We start from the raw sequence: 23,094 nt of genomic DNA on the forward strand, positions 1-23,094 counted from the left end.
AAAGAGAAAAGCAGGAGAGGGAAGAAAAGAGTAGAGATAGATAATCAGAGGAGAACAGTAGAGACAGTGAGACGAAGAAGAGAAATTGCCTCTAAAAGCTCTTCACAGAAATATAGAGGGGATTGAGGGCACTGGAGGTTGTGGAGAAGAAATAAAATGTGGCCTGTGTGCTGTAGACATGGAGATGTCTGGTTACCATCACCACCACTGTGAAGAAATCGTGTAGAGTCTCTATAATCAACTACTTCACACCAAACACTTTCCATCACTTTGTTTACATCTGTCCCACATAATTTCTTTGCGATTTTCCTTTAAATGAGCAGTTGAGGCTTTAGAAGAAGAGAGAGACAGACGGGGAGGAGCAGGAGACATTGATATTTAAATGACATGCACTCATTCTGTTGTAATGCGTTTCAGTTGTGAAAGAAAAGCTGTGTGTGAAGAAAACACCTTGTTTTTGTGGTGACGGTCATTTCTTTCTTTAAGATGGTACTAGAGGTGTAAAATAATCAGGCTCTTCCACCATCTTAATTTTGTCATCATCTAGTCCTACATCAGTGGTGTCACAGGACGCTGGTCTCAATCCAGCAGTGTCTCTGAGGGGTTTAAAAACTCAAGCAGCACTGCTGTGGTTGATCCACTTATACCACCGCGGCCACATCAGTGTCACTGCAGCACAGAGAACGGTCCACCACCACACATTATTCCCGCTCTTTGGTGGCCCCGACCACTGAGGAATGTAGTGGAGGTTGGCTGATGAAGTATGCACAGCAACAGGATGAACTACATTCTGTAATTGTAGAACTACAAAGTGCTCCTGTATAGTGGAGCTAAGAAAAGAACAATGAGTAAGTAGTAAACACAAAAGTAACATATACGTCATAAATGTTGCCGTAGAAACGCTGCCATTCTTTGCCGCACTGGTAATTACATATTTATTTCATCATTCATTTATTCATTTATTTATTTTAAATACAAAGCGTCTGTAAAGAGACACACAAAAAAAAGATTCATTCCGACAAACGAGGCCTAGACACAAACAGTAAAAGTTCTCAGAGTAAACTTTGGGTTTTATAATGGTGTGTTAATCTCAGCGATGCCTCTAGGGGGCACTAGTGCTGAGGATAAAAAATATCCTCTTGAATTTAAAAAAAAAAAAAAAGCAGTATGTTGCAGATGTTCGGACGCTCTCGCGTTTGGAGAAAGACTACAAGTTGCGAAAGGTTAGAGATTCAGAGAGTGAACTGTAAAATTTGATTTGACCAATCAGGAACCTTCAGTATAGTAAGCCCCACCCCCAATTGTTCCTTGATGGTTATATGGATAAATTCTGGGGCCCTCTAGAGGGTGCTAGTGCAGAGAGTACAGAATTAAAGCTGTAGCAAAAGGTTTTCGTATTTGTAGTCCAAGGTTTTGCCGATTTGGACGTGTTCCTTTAGGAAGAATACGGTAAGGATTTGTATGTTGTGTATTAGTGTAGTTTCAGACAAATAAGGCCTCTAGATGGCACTAGTACGCAATGTTTTTCTTATAACAAGGTAAAAGAGAATTCAAGCTTCATCCTGCATCATCCCTGGACTGTGGACTGCGATGAAAACCCTAATCCCAGTTCGAGTAAACGTGTTTTTAAGGCTGTGGTTTTGGTACAGGCCTCCAGAGGGCGCTGGTGCAGACAATGTAAAATGCACTCCGCAACGTTTTGTTGCTGTTAATGTTGTTATTCCGTGCTGCTGTTTCGTTTAGTCAGGGCCTGGTGGTCTCTAAGTTTCTGAAAGTGGATGGCGGCGGCAGTGCTCAGACGGCTGAATCCCGTGGTGAAGCTGAATCTTTTTGGACGCTGAAGAGCCTGGAGATGTCGTTCCTGTCTATGCGAGCAAGAGCGGAGCTGAGCTGTCCCAGTGTGGAGCCGTCCTGCTGACTCCAGTCGCTCAGCAGCGTATGGACTGGGTCTTGACCACGACCAAACGTATCCAGACGCTCCGACTCGTAGCCCAGAGCTCCACCCAGCTGCCTCCAGCTCTGCCCGCTTCCCTCCTCCAGCATCTGCTCTACTTCCTGCTGCTGATGGGGAGGCAGGTTGATGTAAAGTCTCAGGTCCTGCCTGCTGTCCCTCTTACTGCCTATAGGGGGAGACAGAATGGAGATGTTAACCCAGTGCTTTGTTGATAACTGTCATTGTCCATGGATAGAATTTATGAGTAGGAACTGTTAGTTCAGTCGTATTTCACAGCGAGGACTTAAGGTGGCGCCACTACACCGTCTGTTATTAGTTCAGCCATATTTCACATTCCAGTTTGTAAACTAAATTTGGAACAGTTCGGCACATTTCCACTGACATAAACTGGTCCGCAAACCAGAAAAATCTGTTCCCAGATGAAACCAAAGAAAAGTAAGTTCTTCAGCACAAATTGTGGATGAATATAATGAAATAAGACAGGAACACGCTGCATTTGTGTGTTTCTGGGGCTGAGTTTGGGCAGAGCCTCGGCTTGGCGTTGGTAGTTGATGAGCTCAGCAGGACGACTCTGAACTCGGAAACATTAACACACTTAAATCTCACAGAGAGCAGAGGACTGCTGCATTTGTCTTATTTCACGTCAGTGTGTATCTTTGTGTTGGGGAGACATTTTGTGGTGTTAGTGTGTTTATAAATCTCCATATAGCTGCGCACAGCCACATTAAACTCCACATTTCACTTTAACTAGTTACTTTGAATAAATAAGTCATTGTAATTTTTAAAATCAACAAAACGTTCTTGGTCTTCTTTGTTATTTGGAGGTAAATCATCTAGTATTTATTTTTAAATAAAGATGATCAAGAAAAACACTGGGGGGCACGGTGGCGCAGCAGGTAGTCACACAGCTCCAGGGTCCCGGAGGTTGTGGGTTTGATTCCCGCTCCGGGTGACTGTCTGTGAGCAGTGTGGTGTGTTCTCCCTGTGTCTGCGTGGGTTTCCTCCGGTAGGTGGTAGGTGGATTGGCGACTCAAAAGTGTCCGTAGGTGTGAGTGTGTGAGGGTATGTATCGCCCTGTGAAAGACTAGCGCCCCCTCCAGGGTGTATTCCCGCTTTGCGCCCAATGCTTCCAGGTAGGCTCTGGACCCACCGTGACCCTGAACTGGATAAGGGTTACAAACAATGAATGAATGAAAGAAAACACTGATGCCGGTGTTCAATATTATGAACAAAATGTATGCCCCTTTTTTCATTTCTGCATTTACTAGTCCTGCCCTCCATATTTTCTGTACAACACACTCACATAAAAAACACATGTAAACAAAGAAACATTACGGCTAATGGTGGTCCAGCAAAACTTGGCTCGTCTCTATTCTCCTTGCTCTTGTTTGCTTTAAATTCTCATAAATGTTCATGCACAAATTCTCAGGTCTGGATCTTTTCAATATCAGTTCTATGTCTGTTCCATATGTGTTCTCTCTGTTCTGTTTGTGTTCTAGGCCCCTTACCTTTACTGAGCTGTGTGTCCTGTACGTGTTCCACATTGTCGAGGAACACCCCACTGTCGCTGTGCAGTTTCTCAGCCTCTGTGATGTTACCGAGTTCGGCCACTCTAGCTTTTCCCAAAGCTTTCTTTTGCTGAAAGGACTTCCAGCTGATGCACACACACACACACACACACACACGTATGAGTATATTACACACACACTACAGTGATTGCAGGGATGCTTAATCAGTAAACATATATTTAACTCACTTCAACATGCATAATTACAGGGATGTCCACAAACTTCTGGACATGTGTATCTTCATTCTGACCCTTCCATCCACTCACCATTTGTAGGCAACGTAGAGCAGCAGCCCCAGGACCACCGCCGCGAGCAGAGACACATACAGCAGAATGTTGTTGCCGCCCTGGTCCTGAGGGGTGAGTTCTGGAGCTGCGGAACCAGGTGATCCACTCGTCTTCACGTTCTCGTTTTCCGTCACTACGGGCCAGTGAGGAACCGGAATGGGAATCTCGGAACCAGCCGGACGGGATGCGATGTGTAGTTCTTTATCTGCACACACACACACACACACACGTTTTGATGAGTGGTGATTGTTTTGGTTGATGTAAAAATGCTCTGTTCTAGAGACACCGAGCCAGAACCGTTCATTGTGGTGGTGAACGGAACCAGATGTCCACTTTATTTACGTATATATACCTTTTATATTGTAGACATAAAACGCCTGGTACCTATCACAACGGCTGTGAAGAAATCTGAGTTGACGTAATTAAGCGGACGGGTACCCACCCAAACAGAGCGTGTCCGAGTTGAGTTGGCAGGGCCTGATCTCCTCCTGGTTTTCTCTGCAGCGTGAGCAGGGTTGGCAGGGCTGAGTGTTGCTCCGTTCTTCTGAGAAGGTTCCCGGAGAACACGGCTGGCACTGGGTGTTCCCGGTGGTTCCGCATTGCCGTGTCACTCCTGCTCCAATCTCACACACCCTGCAGGCGGCGCACCGAGCCACAGAGCTGTTCCCCTCGCGCCACAGATAAAACCCCTTGCCACAATCACAGCGCGTGTCCTCTGTCGTGGAGCAGGGCACCACCTGGGGGACGCCGGCGGGACAGCGTGAACAAACCTGGCACGCAGACGACCCCTCTGACGACGAGAAGGTCACACCTGCAGGGAGATGGTTTTTTTTAGTTAAAACAAAAGCACTGTTTAATGCTTCATAGTGTTGAATCACTTTAAATCCTACGTAACGTTCACACAGAAGACTGAAATATATTACACAGACAGTAGGGGGCTTCTGTGATGCTCTGTAATCCACACAGTCCCAGCAGTATGATCATATTACACACTGTTATACACCACATGAGCCACAGAGGTAAGCTCTGTTACACTTAAAAGGCCTAGTCTGTTTTCTTTGCTGTTGTGAAACTGAAGGCTGTTCCTGTGTGAAGAAGGATCCCTCATACACAGCCTTCACATCCTCCTCTTACCCACAATTCACTGTGCCCCTACGTTACAGAGGAAAGAATACACTAAACTGGTGGAAGCCAAAGTCTTCCCTTTGAAACGTTTTCCTCGTTAGAGCAGTCCATGTGAGAGAGCTGTTGCTTCCACAGGAAGACAACTCTGCGGCGGAGGCTTGGAGAAACAGCCTATAATGCACTGTAGGCCTGAAATATCAAATTATAGTAAATATATGGGCATTTTCTCAGTAATTCTTGCCGATCTAAATTTCACCCACTGTGTTTTCTCTGCTCTCTCTGTTCTGGGGCAGTTAGGTCCATGTGGTTGTTTTATTTAGAAAGCTATTCATTTTTATTTTTAAAAATACAGGGGGTCCTCCGTTCCTACGTCTCGTCGTAAACCGATTTTCGGTGCAAGTTGGAACATACTGTACGTAAATAACATACTGTAAGCACTTATCCTATCCTAACACCTATCCTCCTCGGTCCCGAGCCGCGTAACCGTGTATTCTTCCGCCGCGCCGCGCACACCAAACACGAAGTTCACGTTACGACGTTTACGACGCAAAACCACGTAAGTCGAAACAAGGCTTTATACAGTAAATGGGTAGATGTGTCGTAGATGTGTCGTAACCACGAATTTTAAATTCGTCTAAACCAAAACGTACACGTGTTTTTGGACAAATTATTTTCCCCAAGAACAGAACAAATGTGTGCACAAGGTTCAGTGCTTTTTCCTGATGGAACCAATGACAAATGCATCGAACAATAAATGATCCTCTCTTGCCTTTTTTAACCTACTTTTTAGGATATTTATTGAATAATAAAATTAAAAACGACATATACATTGTCACATACACCGCAGTTACCATTAAATCACGAATTACAATAAACACCATGAATTATAATTTAATTTCACACAGTATATTACACAAAACTCTTTAAAAATGATTGTATACGTATCATTTTCCCCAAATTGTCCAGCACTACATCGGGTTAAATTTCAGTTTAAAAGCTGCATGTGTGAACAACACAAAGCGAATTAAATCTAACTTAATAACGTGAACAGGGACTTTTATATAATAAAGTACTCACCTTCTTTGCATGGTTTACACTTGGTGTTTTCTGCTCCACATTCGGACACCACGCCAAAACCAGCCTGACACAGGTTACAGCACTCCCCGTGGTGTGTAAACTGCATGCTTAAACACACATCACCTAGTACTACCTGTACACACACACACACACACACAAATAAAGATATGTATCAATGAAAAGCACAGATTTTAAAGGTAATCTGATGTCTTTTCCCACTTTGTTAATGTCACTGTTCGTATTAAACACAACTTTTTAACAAATCCCAATTAGAACACGTTTGTTTTCTTTAATACCATCTTTTCATTTTATTCCATTAAAGTGATCCAGCTCCCTTTTCGTGATTTGTGTAATTACTGAGTAAGCAATAGCTGGAATAGCTGGGGTGGGCTGGTAACTCTGGTTACAGCTCCTTGCCGTAATTAATGGGTTATGTCAACATGCCTCGTGTCGTGTTACTAGACGTAATCTACAGTGCCCGCTCATATCAGCATATGACACACACCATCCCGGGTACGACAGCGTATTCTAGCAAGGATTAAATACAGTGTAAGCGAAACCCAAAACAGCTGATGCCTAAAAACCTATAACTGGTCCTGGAGGACTCTGTTGTGACTGGGAGGCGGAATAAATGGACAGTGGTCTCTGACAAGGCCTTTTAATTAAATAAAGTGATGAAAGCTTTACAGTGTCTCTGCCCCTGGGGGCAAGGTGTGGACAGACAAAGACGAGTCAGATTGTGTGTGTGGGGGGGTGTGGGGGTGTGTGTGCACCCCCGCACCACCAGCCCCTGCAGGTGTGAGGTCACTACCACCGATTTTCATCAACACACGTGTGAAGAGCTCAGTTTCTGACGAGAACAAACAGATGTCTAACAGCCAGCTTCACACACCCTCTGATCTCAAACATACACACGTGTCGGTTTCCATGCGATATGGGGACATTGAATCAACTTGCACTCATTTTATGGAGGTTTACCCTAATCTTAGTTCTCACCCTTAATCAAACCCTAACCCTAAACTTAACCCTAACCCAAACCCTATCTCTAAGACATGTCTTCAACTTTAAAACCGTGGGACAAGCTTAGGGTCCCCACAAGTCACCATGGTGTTGGTCATGTTCTCAGATATTGGTCCCCACGATGTGAGTGAAACCTGGTACACTGAGATTGGCTGCTGTGTATTTGTAAGGCTGTAGAGCATAGACGTTTGCATATTATCCTCCAATCTCCCAAAACAACCTCAGTTTATGGAGAAATCAGGTCCACAAACAAAACCAGCAAAACCCCTTGTTCTTCTGTGACTGTGAAATCCTCCCAGCCATACCATCCACACATAAATATCTGTCTCTCTATACTTGTAAGAACCTCCGTGAACAGTTATAATTACTGTAGCAATGTGATACTACACTCAAACCAAAACCTAACCCAACCTCGGAAATCAAACTGCAAACTTCATTTACGTTCTTTCCAATAAAGCGTTGTATTTATTGTGAAAAGGCGCTTTTTCAAAGGAGAGTGGGTAAAAAAGGACTTCCGCAGACTTCTGTAATACAGTTATCAAGTAATACCACACCTCCAGGCCTCGGCATAATCCTAACATCGATTCTCAGAAGGCAATCTTAATTATCTCTTTTCAAATTTTTTTTTTTTCAAAAATTACGGTTTAAAAAAAAACAGCACAAAATGAAAACAATTTTTTCTTTTTTACAAATTCCCTTTTAAGACATTTTTGGTCCTCACAGGGGTAGCCAAACAAGTTCTCACACACACACACTGTGAACTTCAATGAGACGCATGTGTGGACCTGCTGAAAACACACACACACACAGAGCCATAGCCCCAGGGATAACCCCCCCCCCCCCCCACTGATCTCCACATTCCACTCTGAACTGTCCAACAGTCTGACAGAAACTGAATTAAAGTTTATCCAGAATTAAAGCCCTGATAAAGCAGAGCCAGACAGAAACACAACAAACATCAAGCCGTTCTAATCTGTTCTAATATCAGAAGACCTTGTAATTCTCCATGTCTCTGTCCGTGTTTTGAGACATTCCTGTGTTCTCTGTGCTCCGACTTCAGTGTGAATGTCTGAGAAACCTACTCGCTAGCAACAGAGACCGTTAAAATGCGACAGCAGATGTTATACAGATGTTATAATGCGTTACGAGGCCTGACTTTATGAAGTGAAGTGCATGTCATTATAACTAAGATCAGTGATGCAGGTTTACGCCAGGTGTTATGGTCATATAGAGCCTTATGAATGCATCCATGAAGCTTTACGTACCTGTGATTGTGGATTTACACTTGATGGTTTAAGTGACTTAAATATTGCATCGTTATTTTATTAAAAATTGGAAAATTTAGTTACTTTCCAAAGTGAAGCACACACAGAGAGTCAAAGTCTGCGACAGCAAATTCTTTTGAACTGTCCAATTAAAGGGTGAGTGTGTGAGTGTGTTAAAGTGTACACAGGTGTGAGTGTGTGTTAGACTGTGTGAGTGTGTGTGAGATTGTGTGAGTGTGTGTGAGACTGTGTGAGTGTGTGTGAGACTGTGTGAGTGTGTGTTAGACTGTGTGAGTGTGTGACTGTGTTAAAGTGTCCACAGGTATGAGTGTGTGTGAGACTGTGTGAGTGTGTGTTAGACTGTGTGAGAGTGTTAAAGTGTCCACAGGTGTGAGTGTGTGTGAGACGGTGTGAGAGTGTTAAAGTGTCCACAGGTGTGAGTGTGTGTGAGACTGTGTGAGTGTGTGTTAGACTGTGTGAGAGTGTTAAAGTGTCCACAGGTGTGAGTGTGTGTGAGACGGTGTGAGAGTGTTAAAGTGTCCACAGGTGTGAGTGTGTGTGAGACTGTGTGAGTGTGTGTGAGACTGTGCGAGTGTGTGTGAGACTGTGTGAGTGTGTTAAAGTGTACACAGGTATGAGTGTGTGTGAGACTGTGTGAGTGTGTGTGAGACTGTGTGAGAGTGTTAAAGTGTACACAGGTGTGAGTGTGTGTGAGACTGTGTGAGTGTGTGTGAGACTGTGTGAGAGTGTTAAAGTGTACACAGGTATGAGTGTGTGTGAGACTGTGTGAGTGTGTGTGAGACTGTGTGAGTGTGTGTGAGACTGTGTGAGAGTGTTAAAGTGTACACAGGTGTGAGTGTGTGTGAGACTGTGTGAGTGTGTGTGTGAGACTGTGTGAGAGTGTTAAAGTGTACACAGGTGTGAGTGTGTGTGAGACTGTGTGAGTGTGTGTGAGACTGTGTGAGAGTGTTAAAGTGTACACAGGAATGAGTGTGTGTGAGACTGTGTTAGTGTGTGTGAGACTGTGTGAGAGTGTTAAAGTGTACACAGGTGTGAGTGTGTGTGAGACTGTGTTAGTGTGTGTGAGACTGTGTGAGAGTGTTAAAGTGTACACAGGTGTGAGTGTGTGTGAGACTGTGTGAGTGTGTGAGACTGTGTGTGTGTGTGTTAAAGTGTCCACAGGTATGAGTGTGTGTGAGACTGTGTGAGTGTGTGTTAGACTGTGTGAGCGTGTGTGAGACTGTGTGAGTGTGTGTGAGACTGTGTGTGTGTGTTAAAGTGTCCACAGTTATGAGTGTGTGTGAGACTGTGTGAGTGTGTGTGAGACTGTGTGTGTGTGTTAAAGTGTCCACAGGTAAGAGTGTGTGTGAGACTGTGTGAGTGTGTGTTAGACTGTGTGAGAGTGTTAAAGTGTCCACAGGTATGAGTGTGTGTGAGACTGTGTGAGAGTGTTAAGGTGTCCACAGATGTGAGTGTGTGTGAGACTGTGTGAGTGTGTGTGAGACTGTGTGAGAGTGTGTGAGACTGTGTGTGTGTGTTAAAGTGTCCACAGGTATGAGTGTGTGTGAGACTGTGTGAGTGTGTGTGAGACTGTGTGAGAGTGTTAAAGTGTCCACAGGTGTGAGTGTGTGTGAGACTGTGTGAGTGTGTTAAAGTGTACACAGGTATGAGTGTGTGTGAGACTGTGTGAGTGTGTGTGAGACTGTGTGAGTGTGTTAAAGTGTCCACAGGTGTGAGTGTGTGTGAGACTGTGTGAGTGTGTGTGAGACTGTGTGTGTGTGTTAAAGTGTCCACAGGTGTGAGTGTGTGTGAGACTGTGTGAGTGTGTGTGAGACTGTGTGAGAGTGTGTGAGACTGTGTGTGTGTGTGTTAAAGTGTCCACAGGTATGAGTGTGTGTGAGACTGTGTGAGTGTGTGTGAGACTGTGTGAGAGTGTTAAAGTGTCCACAGGTGTGAGTGTGTGTGAGACTGTGTGAGTGTGTGTGAGACTGTGTGAGTGTGTGTGAGACTGTGTGAGAGTGTGTGAGACTGTGTGTGTGTGTTAAAGTGTCCACAGGTATGAGTGTGTGTGAGACTGTGTGAGAGTGTGTGAGACTGTGTGTGTGTGTTAAAGTGTCCACAGGTATGAGTGTGTGTGAGACTGTGTGAGTGTGTGTGAGACTGTGTGAGACTGTGTGTGTGTGTTAAAGTGTCCACAGGTGTGAGTGTGTGTGAGACTGTGCGAGTGTGTGTGAGACTGTGTGTGTGTGTTAAAGTGTCCACAGGTATGAGTGTGTGTGAGACTGTGTGAGTGTGTGTGAGACTGTGTGAGAGTGTTAAAGTGTCCACAGGTGTGAGTGTGTGTGAGACTGTGTGAGTGTGTGTGAGACTGTGTGAGAGTGTGTGAGACTGTGTGTGTGTGTTAAAGTGTCCACAGGTATGAGTGTGTGTGAGACTGTGTGAGTGTGTGTGAGACTGTGTGAGAGTGTTAAAGTGTCCACAGGTGTGAGTGTGTGTGAGACTGTGTGAGTGTGTTAAAGTGTACACAGGTATGAGTGTGTGTGAGACTGTGTGAGTGTGTGTGAGACTGTGTGAGAGTGTTAAAGTGTACACAGGTGTGAGTGTGTGTGAGACTGTGTGAGTGTGTGTGAGACTGTGTGAGAGTGTTAAAGTGTACACAGGTGTGAGTGTGTGTAAGACTGTGTGAGTGTGTGTGAGACTGTGTGAGAGTGTTAAAGTGTACACAGGTATGAGTGTGTGTGAGACTGTGTGAGTGTGTGTGAGACTGTGTGAGAGTGTTAAAGTGTACACAGGTGTGAGTGTGTGTGAGACTGTGTGAGTGTGTGTGAGACTGTGTGAGTGTGTGTGAGACTGTGTGAGTGTGTGTTAGACTGTGTGAGTGTGTGAGACTGTGTGAGTGTTTTAAAGTGTCCACAGGTGTGAGTGTGTGTGAGACTGTGTGAGTGTGTTAAAGTGTCCACAGGTGTGAGTGTGTGTGAGACTGTGTGAGTGTGTTAAAGTGTCCACAGGTGTGAGTGTGTGTGAGACTGTGTGAGTGTGTGTGAGACTGTGTGTGTGTGTTAAAGTGTCCACAGGTATGAGTGTGTGTGAGACTGTGTGAGTGTGTGTTAGACTGTGTGAGTGTGTGAGACTGTGTGAGTGTGTGTGAGACGGTATGAGTGTGTGTGAGACTGTGTGAGTGTGTGTTAGACTGTGTGAGTGTGTGTGAGACTGTGTGAGTGTGTGTGAGACAGTATGAGTGTGTGTGAAACTGTGTGTGTTTGTTAAAGTGTCCACAGGTATGAGTGTGTGTGAGACTATGTGAGTGTGTTAAAGTGTCCACAGGTGTGAGTGTGTGTGAGACTGTGTGAGTGTGTTAAAGTGTACACAGGTGTGAGTGTGTGTGAGACTGTGTGAGTGTGTTAAAGTGTCCACAGGTGTGAGTGTGTGTGAGACTGTGTGAGTGTGTGTGAGACTGTGTGAGACTGTGTGTGTGTGTTAAAGTGTCCACAGGTGTGAGTGTGTGTGAGACTGTGTGAGTGTGTGTGAGACTGTGTGAGACTGTGTGTGTGTGTTAAAGTGTCCACAGGTGTGAGTGTGTGTGAGACTGTGTGAGACTGTGTGTGTGTGTTAAAGTGTACACAGGTGTGAGTGTGTGTGAGACTGTGTGAGTGTGTGTGAGACTGTGTGAGACTGTGTGTGTGTGTTAAAGTGTCCACAGGTGTGAGTGTGTGTGAGACTGTGTGAGACTGTGTGTGTGTGTTAAAGTGTCCACAGGTGTGAGTGTGTGTGAGACTGTGCGAGTGTGTGTGAGACTGTGTGTGTGTGTTAAAGTGTCCACAGGTATGAGTGTGTGTGAGACTGTGTGAGTGTGTGTGAGACTGTGTGAGAGTGTTAAAGTGTCCACAGGTGTGAGTGTGTGTGAGACTGTGTGAGTGTGTGTGAGACTGTGTGAGAGTGTGTGAGACTGTGTGTGTGTGTTAAAGTGTCCACAGGTATGAGTGTGTGTGAGACTGTGTGAGTGTGTGTGAGACTGTGTGAGAGTGTTAAAGTGTCCACAGGTGTGAGTGTGTGTGAGACTGTGTGAGTGTGTTAAAGTGTACACAGGTATGAGTGTGTGTGAGACTGTGTGAGTGTGTGTGAGACTGTGTGAGAGTGTTAAAGTGTACACAGGTGTGAGTGTGTGAGACTGTGTGAGTGTGTGTGAGACTGTGTGAGAGTGTTAAAGTGTACACAGGTGTGAGTGTGTGTAAGACTGTGTGAGTGTGTGTGAGACTGTGTGAGAGTGTTAAAGTGTACACAGGTATGAGTGTGTGTGAGACTGTGTGAGTGTGTGTGAGACTGTGTGAGAGTGTTAAAGTGTACACAGGTGTGAGTGTGTGTGAGACTGTGTGAGTGTGTGTGAGACTGTGTGAGTGTGTGAGACTGTGTGTGTGTGTGTGTTAAAGTGTCCACAGGTATGAGTGTGTGTGAGACTGTGTGAGTGTGTGTGAGACTGTGTGAGTGTGTTAAAGTGTCCACAGGTATGAGTGTGTGTGAGACTGTGTCAGTGTGTGTGAGACTGTGTGTGTGTGTTAAAGTGTCCACAGGTATGAGTGTGGGTGAGACTGTGTGAGTGTGTGTTAGACTGTGTGAGAGTGTTAAAGTGTCCACAGGTGTGAGTGTGTGTGAGACTGTGTGAGTGTGTGTGAGACTGTGTGAGAGTGTGTGAGACTGTGTGTGTATGTTAAAGTGTCCACAGGTATGAGTGTGTGTGAGACTGTGTGAGTGTGTGTGAGACTGTGTGAGAGTGTTAAAGTGTCCACAGGTGTGAGTGTGTGTGAGACTGTGTGAGTGTGTTAAAGTGTACACAGGTATGAGACTGTGTGAGACTGTGTGAGTGTGTGTGAGACTGTGTGAGAGTGTTAAAGTGTACACAGGTGTGAGTGTGTGTGAGACTGTGTGAGTGTGTTAAAGTGTCCACAGGTGTGAGTGTGTGTGAGACTGTGTGAGTGTGTGTGAGACTGTGTGTGTGTGTTAAAGTGTCCACAGGTGTGAGTGTGTGTGAGACTGTGTGAGTGTGTGTGAGACTGTGTGTGTGTGTTAAAGTGTCCACAGGTATGAGTGTGTGTGAGACTGTGTGAGTGTGTGTGAGACTGTGTGTGTGTGTGTTAAAGTGTCCACAGGTATGAGTGTGTGTGAGACTGTGTGAGTGTGTGTGAGACTGTATGAGTGTGTGTGAGACTGTGTGAGTGTGTTAAAGTGTCCACAGGTATGAGTGTGTGTGAGACTGTGTGAGTGTGTGTGAGACTGTGTGAGTGTGTTAAAGTGTCCACAGGTATGAGTGTGTGTGAGACTGTGTGAGTGTGTGTGAGACTGTATGAGTGTGTGTGAGACTGTGTGAGTGTGTTAAAGTGTCCACAGGTATGAGTGTGTGTGAGACTGTGTGAGTGTGTGTGAGACTGTGTGAGTGTGTTAAAGTGTCCACAGGTATGAGTGTGTGTGAGACTGTGTGAGTGTGTGAGACTGTGTGAGTGTGTGTGAGACTGTGTGAGTGTGTGTGAGACTGTATGAGTGTGTGTGAGACTGTGTGAGTGTGTTAAAGTGTCCACAGGTATGAGTGTGTGTGAGACTGTGTGAGTGTGTTAAAGTGTCCACAGGTATGAGTGTGTGTGAGACTGTGTGAGTGTGTTAAAGTGTACACAGGTATGAGTGTGTGTGAGACTGTGTGAGTGTGTGTGAGACTGTGTGTGTGTGTTAAAGTGTCCACAGGTATGAGTGTGTGTGAGACTGTGTGAGTGTGTTAAAGTGTCCACAGGTATGAGTGTGTGTGAGACTGTGTGAGTGTTTTAAAGTGTACACAGGTATGAGTGTGTGTGAGACTGTGTGAGTGTGTGTGAGACTGTGTGAGAGTGTTAAAGTGTACACAGGTGTGAGTGTGTGTGAGACTGTGTGAGTGTGTTAAAGTGTACACAGGTGTGAGTGTGTGTGAGACTGTGTGAGTGTTTGTGAGACTGTGTGAGTGTGTTAAAGTGTCCACAGGTGTGAGTGTGTGTGAGACTGTGTGAGTGTGTTAAAGTGTCCACAGGTGTGAGTGTGTGTGAGACTGTGTGAGTGTGTGTGAGACTGTGTGTGTGTGTTAAAGTGTCCACAGGTATGAGTGTGTGTGAGACTGTGTGAGTGTGTGTGAGACTGTGTGAGTGTGTGTTAGACTGTGTGAGTGTGTGAGACTGTGTGAGTGTGTGTGAGACAGTATGAGTGTGTGTGAGACTGTGTGAGTGTGTGTTAGACTGTGTGAGTGTGTGTGAGACAGTATGAGTGTGTGTGAGACTGTGTGTGTGTGTTAAAGTGTCCACAGGTATGAGTGTGTGTGAGACTATGTGAGTGTGTTAAAGTGTCCACAGGTGTGAGTGTGTGTGAGACTGTGTGAGTGTGTTAAAGTGTACACAGGTGTGAGTGTGTGTGAGACTGTGTGAGTGTGTTAAAGTGTCCACAGGTGTGAGTGTGTGTGAGACTGTGTGAGTGTGTTAAAGTGTACACAGGTGTGAGTGTGTGTGAGACTGTGTGAGTGTGTTAAAGTGTCCACAGGTGTGAGTGTGTGTGAGACTGTGTGAGTGTGTGTGAGACTGTGTGAGTGTGTGTGAGACTGTGTGAGAGTGTTAAAGTGTACACAGGTGTGAGTGTGTGTGAGACTGTGTGAGTGTGTTAAAGTGTCCACAGGTTTGAGTGTGTGTGAGACTGTGTGAGTGTGTGTAAGACTGTGTGAGTGTGTTAAAGTGTCCACAGGTGTGAGTGTGTGAGACTGTGTGTGTGTGTTAAAATGTCCACAGGTGTGAGTGTGTGGGAGACTGTGAGTGTGTGTGAGACTGTGTGTGTGTGTTAAAGTGTCCACAGGTATGAGTGTGTGTGAGACTGTGTGAGTGTGTGTGAGATTGTGTGAGAGTGTTAAAGTGTCCACAGGTGTGAGTGTGTGTGAGACTGTGTGAGTGTGTGTGAGACTGTGTGAGTGTGTGTTAGACTGTGTGAGTGTGTGTGAGACTGTGTGAGTGTGTGTGAGACTGTGTGAGTGTGTTAAAGTGTCCACAGGTGTGAGTGTGTGAGACTGTGTGTGTGTGTGTTAGACTGTGTGAGTGTGTGAGACTGTGTGAGTGTGTGTGAGACAGTATGAGTGTGTGTGAGACTGTGTGAGTGTGTGTTAGACTGTGTGAGTGTGTTAAAGTGTCCACAGGTGTGAGTGTGTGGGAGACTGTGAGTGTGTGTGAGACTGTGTGTGTTTGTTAGTGTCCACAGGTATGAGTGTGTGTGAGACTGTGTGAGTGTGTGTGAGACTGTGTGAGAGTGTTAAAGTGTCCACAGGTGTGAGTGTGTGTGAGACTGTGTGAGTGTGTGTGAGACTGTGTGAGTGTGTGTTAGACTGTGTGAGTGTGTGTGAGACTGTGTGAGTGTGTGTGAGACTGTGTGTGTGTGTGTTAAAGTGTCCACAGGTATGAGTGTGTGTGAGACTGTGTGAGTGTGTGTGAGACTGTATGAGTGTGTGTGAGACTGTGTGAGTGTGTTAAAGTGTCCACAGGTATGAGTGTGTGTGAGACTGTGTGAGTGTGTGTGAGATTGTGTGAGTGTGTTAAAGTGTCCACAGGTATGAGTGTGTGTGAGACTGTGTGAGTGTGTTAAAGTGTCCACAGGTATGAGTGTGTGTGAGACTGTGTCAGTGTGTTAAAGTGTCCACAGGTGTGAGTGTGTGAGACTGTGTGTGTGTGTTAAAGTGTCCACAGGTGTGAGTGTGTGGGAGACTGTGTGAGTGTGTTAAAGTGTACACAGGTGTGAGTGTGTGGGAGACTGTGTGAGTGTGTGTGAGACTGTGTGTGTGTGTTAAAGTGTCCACAGGTATGAGTGTGTGTGAGACTGTGTGAGTGTGTGTGAGACTGTGTGAGAGTGTTAAAGTGTCCACAGGTGTGAGTGTGTGTGAGACTGTGTGAGTGTGTGTTAGACTGTGTGAGTGTGTGTGAGACTGTGTGAGTGTGTGTGAGACTGTGTGAGTGTGTTAAAGTGTCCACAGGTGTGAGTGTGTGAGACTGTGTGTGTGTGTTAAAGTGTCCACAGGTGTGAGTGTGTGGGAGACTGTGTGAGTGTGTGTGAGACTGTGTGTGTGTGTTAAAGTGTCCACAGGTTTGAGTGTGTGTGAGACTGTGTGAGTGTGTGTGAGACTGTGTGAGTGTGTGAGACTGTGTGTGTGTGTTAAAGTGTCCACAGGTGTGAGTGTGTGTGAGACTGTGTGAGTGTGTGTGAGACTGTGTGAGTGTGTGTTAGACTGTGTGAGTGTGTGTGAGACTGTGTGAGTGTGTGTGAGACTGTGTGAGAGTGTTAAATTGTACACAGGTGTGAGTGTGTGTGAGACTGTGTGAGTGTGTTAAAGTGTCCACAGGTGTGAGTGTGTGTGAGACTGTGTGAGTGTGTGTGAGACTGTGTGAGTGTGTTAAAGTGTCCACAGGTGTGAGTGTGTGTGAGACTGTGTGAGTGTGTTAAAGTGTCCACAGGTATGAGTGTGTGTGAGACTGTGTGAGTGTGTTAAAGTGTACACAGGTATGAGTGTGTGTGAGACTGTGTGAGTGTGTTAAAGTGTACACAGGTATGAGTGTGTGTGAGACTGTGTGAGAGTGTTAAAGTGTACACAGGTATGAGTGTGTGTGAGACTGTGTGAGTGTGTTAAAGTGTCCACAGGTATGAGTGTGTGTGAGACTGTGTCAGTGTGTTAAAGTGTCCACAGGTGTGAGTGTGTGTGAGACTGTGTGAGTGTGTTAAAGTGTACACAGGTATGAGTGTGTGTGAGACTGTGTGAGTGTGTGTGAGACTGTGTGAGAGTGTTAAAGTGTACACAGGTGTGAGTGTGTGTGAGACTGTGTGAGTGTGTTAAAGTGTCCACAGGTATGAGTGTGTGTGAGACTGTGTCAGTGTGTTAAAGTGTCCACAGGTGTGAGTGTGTGTGAGACTGTGAGTGTGTTAAAGTGTCCACAGGTGTGAGTGTGTGTGAGACTGTGTGAGTGTGTGTGAGACTGTGTGAGTGTGTTAAAGTGTCCACAGGTATGAGTGTGTGTGAGACTGTGTGAGTGTGTTAAAGTGTCCACAGGTATGAGTGTGTGTGAGACTGTGTGAGTGTGTTAAAGTGTCCACAGGTATGAGTGTGTATGAGACAATGTGAGTGTGTTAAAGTGTCCACAGGTATTAGTGTGTGTGAGACTGTGTGAGTGTGTGTGAGACTGTGTGAGTGTGTTAAAGTGTCCACAGGTATGAGTGTGTGCGAGACTGTGTGAGTGTGTTAAAGTGTCCACAGGTATGAGTGTGTGTGAGACTGTGTGAGTGTGTTAAAGTGTCCACAGGTATGAGTGTGTGTGAGACAATGTGAGTGTGTTAAAGTGTCCACAGGTATGAGTGTGTGTGAGACTGTGTGAGAGTGTTAAAGTGTCCACAGGTATGAGTGTGTGTGAGACTGTGTGAGAGTGTTAAAGTGTCCACAGGTGTGAGTGTGTGTGAGACTGTGTGAGTGTGTTAAAGTGTCCACAGGTATGAGTGTGTGTGAGACTGTGTGAGAGTGTTAAAGTGTCCACAGGTATGAGCGTGTGTGAGACAATGTGAGTGTGTTAAAGTGTCCACAGTTATGAGTGTGTGTGAGACTGTGTGAGTGTGTTAAAGTCTCAACAGGTATGAGTGTGTGTGAGACTGTGTGAGAGTGTTAAAGTGTTCACAGGTATGAGTGTGTGTGAGACTGTGTGAGAGTGTTAAAGTGTCCACAGGTATGAGTGTGTGTGAGACTGTGTGAGAGTGTTAAAGTGTCCACAGGTATGAGTGTGTGTGAGACAATGTGAGTGTGTTAAAGTGTCCACAGTTATGAGTGTGTGTGAGACTGTGTGAGTGTGTTAAACTCTCAACAGGTATGAGTGTGTGTGAGACTGTGTGAGAGTGTTAAAGTGTCCACAGGTATGAGTGTGTGCGAGACTGTGTTCTTGTGCCCAATGATTCCAGTTAAGTTCTCGCCTCGACCCTGAGCACGGCAAAGCAATCACAGTAAAGGAATGAATGAATTAACTATTCAGCCTATTTCCATTTTAATATAAGAATGTGGGAATCAATTCCCTTCGTTTGACGCTGACGGTTCAAAAGCAGCGGCCAGAGACTAATATAAAACGCTGGTTATGGCCCCCAACAGATCAACACTACATCAAACCACAGATTTAAGCCATGAAGAGTAGATAACAGATAACTAATTATGAATATGTTTCAGTGCATGCCTTGTCTGCTGCAACACAGTTGCTACCGCTCCTTTCTCACAGTGTGCTGTGTTCTTCCCGTGTTCTAGATGGAGGACATCTGGCCCAGAACTCAAGCATCACATTTTCAGCTCCAAGTCCTTATTGATGAAGTGGAATGTGAAAATCTTGTATTGTTCACAGCTGTCTTTTATTGTAAACACTTTCCTCAAAGCATTTATTTGCATTCACTCGGTGTTAAGAAGGTGCCTGTGATTGGCTGGTTTCGTCGTTTATGCAGCGTGTGCGTAACGTATGTTGTATAAATGGCTAAAATATATGTGCGCGTATACCACGGTACAGACACGGCGATGGTACAACCGCCAGCCTTACTAGGAAATGTTTTCATTTCTGGATGACTGATGTTAAAAACACCAAATGAACAAAACTAAACAGAACTGAACTTAATCTGACAGTACATTTCACAACGAGCGAGAGCAAGAGAGAGACAGAGAGAGAGAGAGAGAGAGAGAGAGAGAGAAAATCCAGGAGCTCTATTAGTTCTGACTATTAGACTTGGCATTTCCTTCTGTGATGTCCAAATATAGTAGTGAGTGTTGCCTGTACACACTGTATTAGATACAAAGAGCTCAACGACACTGTGTAAAGTTCAACAAAACAGTTTAAAGATGTATAAAGCTCCACTAAAACTGTAAGACATTATACAACTTAAAAAACTACGTATTTATTTACGTATATAACGATATAAAGAGCTGTGTAAAGCATGCTGTTTTATTATTATTATTATATAAAACAACATTAATTTGAATTAGTTTTATTAAGTCGTAAAGCACCGTATTCTGCAGATGAAAGCTACAACATGTTACACATTTATAAATCTCTATGAAGCCGCATATATAAGTCGTATAAACCGTTTAAAGTTCTATAAAAATAAAAAAAATAAAAAAAAATGGGCTGACGATTGTGGTTTAAAGCTATTTACATCTGTGTGAACATTAAAGTGGATTAAAGATGTATGAATGTAAATGTAAATAAATGATTTATAAATGCTGTATAAGGACGTATAGAGATGTTTAAAGCTGTATGAAGTGGACTCACAGTGCTGTTGTTTAAATATGTCACAAAATCCTTTATTTATATCAGACTCCGTTTAAACCGCTACAGAGTTATAAACTCCAGCCGGACACACAGCCGTTCTCAGGGTCAGTTCGGTTCCTTAAAGTGGATCAAAGCATTGAATTTAACCATAAATCAACGTCTCCCTTTGATCCTGAAACGAGGGGCTATCAGCTCACATCTGACACACACACACACACACACACACATACGCTCACACACAGAGCCACTTCTACCAGTCTGTCTGCAAATAAGACAACCAAAGAAACATGAGGCTTCAAACACATAGCTTTTCAAGACGAAAAGTCACCACGCAACACACTTCAGGGAAGTAAAATAATAGTATAAATACACACAAAGCTGTATACTGTTATATATAAATGTACAGTGTTATAGCACCCTTTGCAGTGTGACAAACTTCGGCAAATCTGCAACACATCAAAACTGTTAAACGTCTTTAAACAATTTCAGCTGGAACCTGATAAACATCTTGGCAATGCTTCCTGTGAGTCCTGTATTCATAACTTAATACGGCATTAATTATACCTTACAGGTCCTAACCTAAGCTTGTGTATTTATGAGTTATATATTAAAGCTGTTATAAGAAAACGCATGAAACTTTAAAAATATACGCATACGGCCCCTTGGAAAGCTTTATCAGTCCTAGCATATTTTCACCAGCTCCAGGGGAGATACCTTCTTCAGAGGGGGATTTACAAAGTCTTACGAATAAAGGACTCACAGGGAGCATTAACAAAGTTTGTCACGGAATAGAAGTATAAAATGGTGTAATGTTTTAAAGAGATACGCCACTAAGCAGATTTTTGTCAATCTGGAGGGAATTACAGAGTCTCTGTGTGTGTGTGTGGGGGGGGGGGGGGTTTAGAGGAAAAGCCAACCCCCCTCCACAGAGGAGATAAATGGAAAGCTAAATGACTGTAGTTTTACCCCCTCTCTCTCTTTCTCTCTGTCTACTCCCTCTCTCTCTCTCTCTCTCTTTCTCTGAGGATAATTACTGACTCCAGATTTCCACAGTCCTGTGGTCGCCTTCAAACCTAGAAAACAGAGTCAGGACCAATCTGGCCACCTCCTCGTCCTTAAACACACTCTCACTCTCTCTCACACACACACACACACGCTTTATACACTCCTTCACTCTCACTCTCCAAAACCCTCACACACTCATGTTCAGACATTCTCATAAAGAGGTTACTCCTGCTCCAACTGTCGCTTTAAACCAAAGGGAGATGGAAAATCTGACTTCATCTTTGGTAAATATCCGGTAATAAACCAATAATTCCACTATTAAATGAAAAAACAACAATGTTAAACATTGGGCTACAAAACATTACATCACAGTGCATTAAATCAGACCCCCATTTCTTAAAATAGAAAAAAATACAAAAACTTTTTACTAATATTGTTTTCAATCCAAACACTGTGAATGGCAGTTTTCTGTCTGACGGAACAGTCCCAAACCCTTTGGTACAATCATCTTCTGTCAGTACAGAAGTCTTCTACCAGTCTATAAAGCTATGAGACTGAAATTATATTGGAATTTTCACCGTTCCACCTTAAATGGTGCATATTACGGCCCCTGAGGCGCGGAGGTGCCATTTAAGGTGGAATAGAAAAAAAACAGTAAGACACCAAATTTATATAGTGTCTGTCTCTATTTTTTATTAATGTTAATGTTATTTTTTTTAACTTCTTTGGTCTTAAAGGAAACTAATGTCTGTAAAATTTGCAGGTAATGCCAATTCTATATGTTATTAATTTGGAAAGTACAGAAAATAAGTGTTTAATTAGACAAATGTGGTACCAAATATGTATGGGGGTATAAAAAAAAATAATAATTAACTTACAGCTTTTCTCTGAGGTTTGGAAGCTTTCGGCACGGTGAACTTACCTTTATTCCTAAAAGGCAGAAGCAAATTCGAAGCATTTCCATGTTTAAAATGATATTTTTTTTCACTTTCTCCTCTCAGCAGCTGCTCTGAATGAAACCAGACCTCCTAAAACAGAGACTTATTCTCAAATACAGAAATAAGGCGATGTTTATCCTAATTCCTGTGGTTTTCTGTCTTCCTCGGTGTACTCCGGTGCTCTGAAAGCTGTGGGTCCCGCAGATAAAAGTTGCATTTAGTTTAAAATGTGTACTAAGTGTACAAAAGCGTGTCTCGGCGCGGTGCGCTGCAGAACTGAGGAGACGCAGCTCGTTCACAGCCTTCAGCGCACAGTGGGTGTCACGTGATCCCCCAGCTCCATTCTGGTTGGATGAGCAGTTTACAGTCTATAGATAAACACGTTTTAACTTAAAAGTTGTACAGTAGTGACTTAAGTAAGTCTTGAAATGGCATGGGCTGCATATTTTTTTTCACTCATTCATATCGTGTGTTCTTTAATTCATTATCACGACATTTTAAAAAGGTTTTATTGACAATATCCAGTAAACAAAACATAAACCCCAGAATCTGTGTCTTTTCCTGGGTGATGCTGACACTTTTGTCAAAAGGCCTCAGATGAGGTGAGGACAACATTGCACTTATCAAGTTAAAGCTCTTTACTGAACTGGCGCATTAGGGAAAGTCTCAGAAAACGCCAGGCCTAAGACCAACTCACACAGAACTCAAGGAAGAGACTGTTCTTTGAAGGACACTTGGGGACATAGGACTTGACTCATGACAGAGGGATACTTTTGAGGAAAAGAGAAAGAGAAAGAGAGAGAGTGAGAGAGAAAGAAAGAAAGAGAGAGAGAAAAGAGAGAGAGAGAGAGAGAAAGAAGAGAGAAAGAGAAAAAGAAAGAAAGAAAGAATGAGAGAGAGAGAAAGAAAGAAAGAAAGAGAGAGAGAGAGACAGACAGACAGAGAGAGAAAGAAGAGAGAGAGAGAGAGAGAAAGAAGAGAGAAAGAGAAAAAGAAAGAAAGAAAGAGTGAGAGAGAGAGAAAGAAAGAAAGAAAGAGAGAGAGAGAGAGACAGACAGAGAGAGAGAGAGAAAAGAGAGAGAGAGAGAGAGAGACAGACAGAGAGAGAGAGAGAAAAGAGAGACAGAGAGAAGAGAGAGAGAGAGACAGACAGAGAGAGAAAAGAGAAAGGGAGACAGACAGACAGACAGAGAGAGAGAGAGAGAGAGAGATCAGATACACCGCAACCCTGAATGGCATGAGCAGTTACAGACAATGAATTAATGAGCGAATTAATCACAGTTCATCCCAGTTTAAAAGTATCCATCATAAACAGAAGATAGAGGTGAAGAATACCTCATGATTTAAAAAATGTCCTATACAACAATCTAAAAGCCTTAAATGTGAAAAACAAAAAACTGTGATAAAAATTAGACAATACTTTGGGACACTTCAGAGTTTTTGGTGCTGATTTTCTGAATTATCTGACAACTTTTTTATAAAGTATTCTGGCCAGCCACTCCAAGGTGATTGAAACCCTGCCATAGCGGGTTGTTAA

At 44.0% G+C, this 23,094-nt stretch overlaps 1 protein-coding gene across 1 annotated transcript; it reads right to left on the reverse strand.

The window, feature by feature from the left end:
* Nucleotides 1-1,021: 1,021 nt before the first annotated feature.
* Nucleotides 1,022-21,812, reverse strand: nradd (neurotrophin receptor associated death domain). Its single transcript, XM_066683830.1, has 6 exons — nucleotides 21,542-21,812; nucleotides 6,012-6,144; nucleotides 4,252-4,620; nucleotides 3,789-4,014; nucleotides 3,463-3,608; nucleotides 1,022-2,120 (listed from the first exon to the last, which is right to left on the reverse strand). The coding sequence occupies exons 1-6, from the start codon at nucleotides 21,581-21,583 to the stop codon at nucleotides 1,795-1,797; spliced, it is 1,242 nt and encodes a 413-aa protein (XP_066539927.1). The 5' UTR covers nucleotides 21,584-21,812; the 3' UTR covers nucleotides 1,022-1,794.
* Between the last annotated feature and the right edge of the window lie 1,282 nt (nucleotides 21,813-23,094).

Source organism: Hoplias malabaricus, chromosome 10, assembly GCF_029633855.1.
Source record: "Hoplias malabaricus isolate fHopMal1 chromosome 10, fHopMal1.hap1, whole genome shotgun sequence".
In the NCBI taxonomy this organism is placed as follows: Eukaryota; Metazoa; Chordata; class Actinopteri; order Characiformes; family Erythrinidae; genus Hoplias; species Hoplias malabaricus.

What these genes read in the sequence shown, in the direction of transcription:
- nradd (XM_066683830.1), bottom strand. Translation starts at nt 21,583, where the DNA reads ATGGAAATGCTTCGAATTTGCTTCTGCCTTTTAGGAATAAAG. An exon ending in CTCGGACACGCTCTGTTTGG is followed by an intron (nt 4,015 to 4,251) that starts GTGGGTACCCGT and finishes GTGTGTGTGCAG; the next exon opens with ATAAAGAACTACACATCGCA. An exon ending in CTCTACGTTGCCTACAAATG is followed by an intron (nt 3,609 to 3,788) that starts GTGAGTGGATGG and finishes TGTGTGCATCAG; the next exon opens with CTGGAAGTCCTTTCAGCAAA.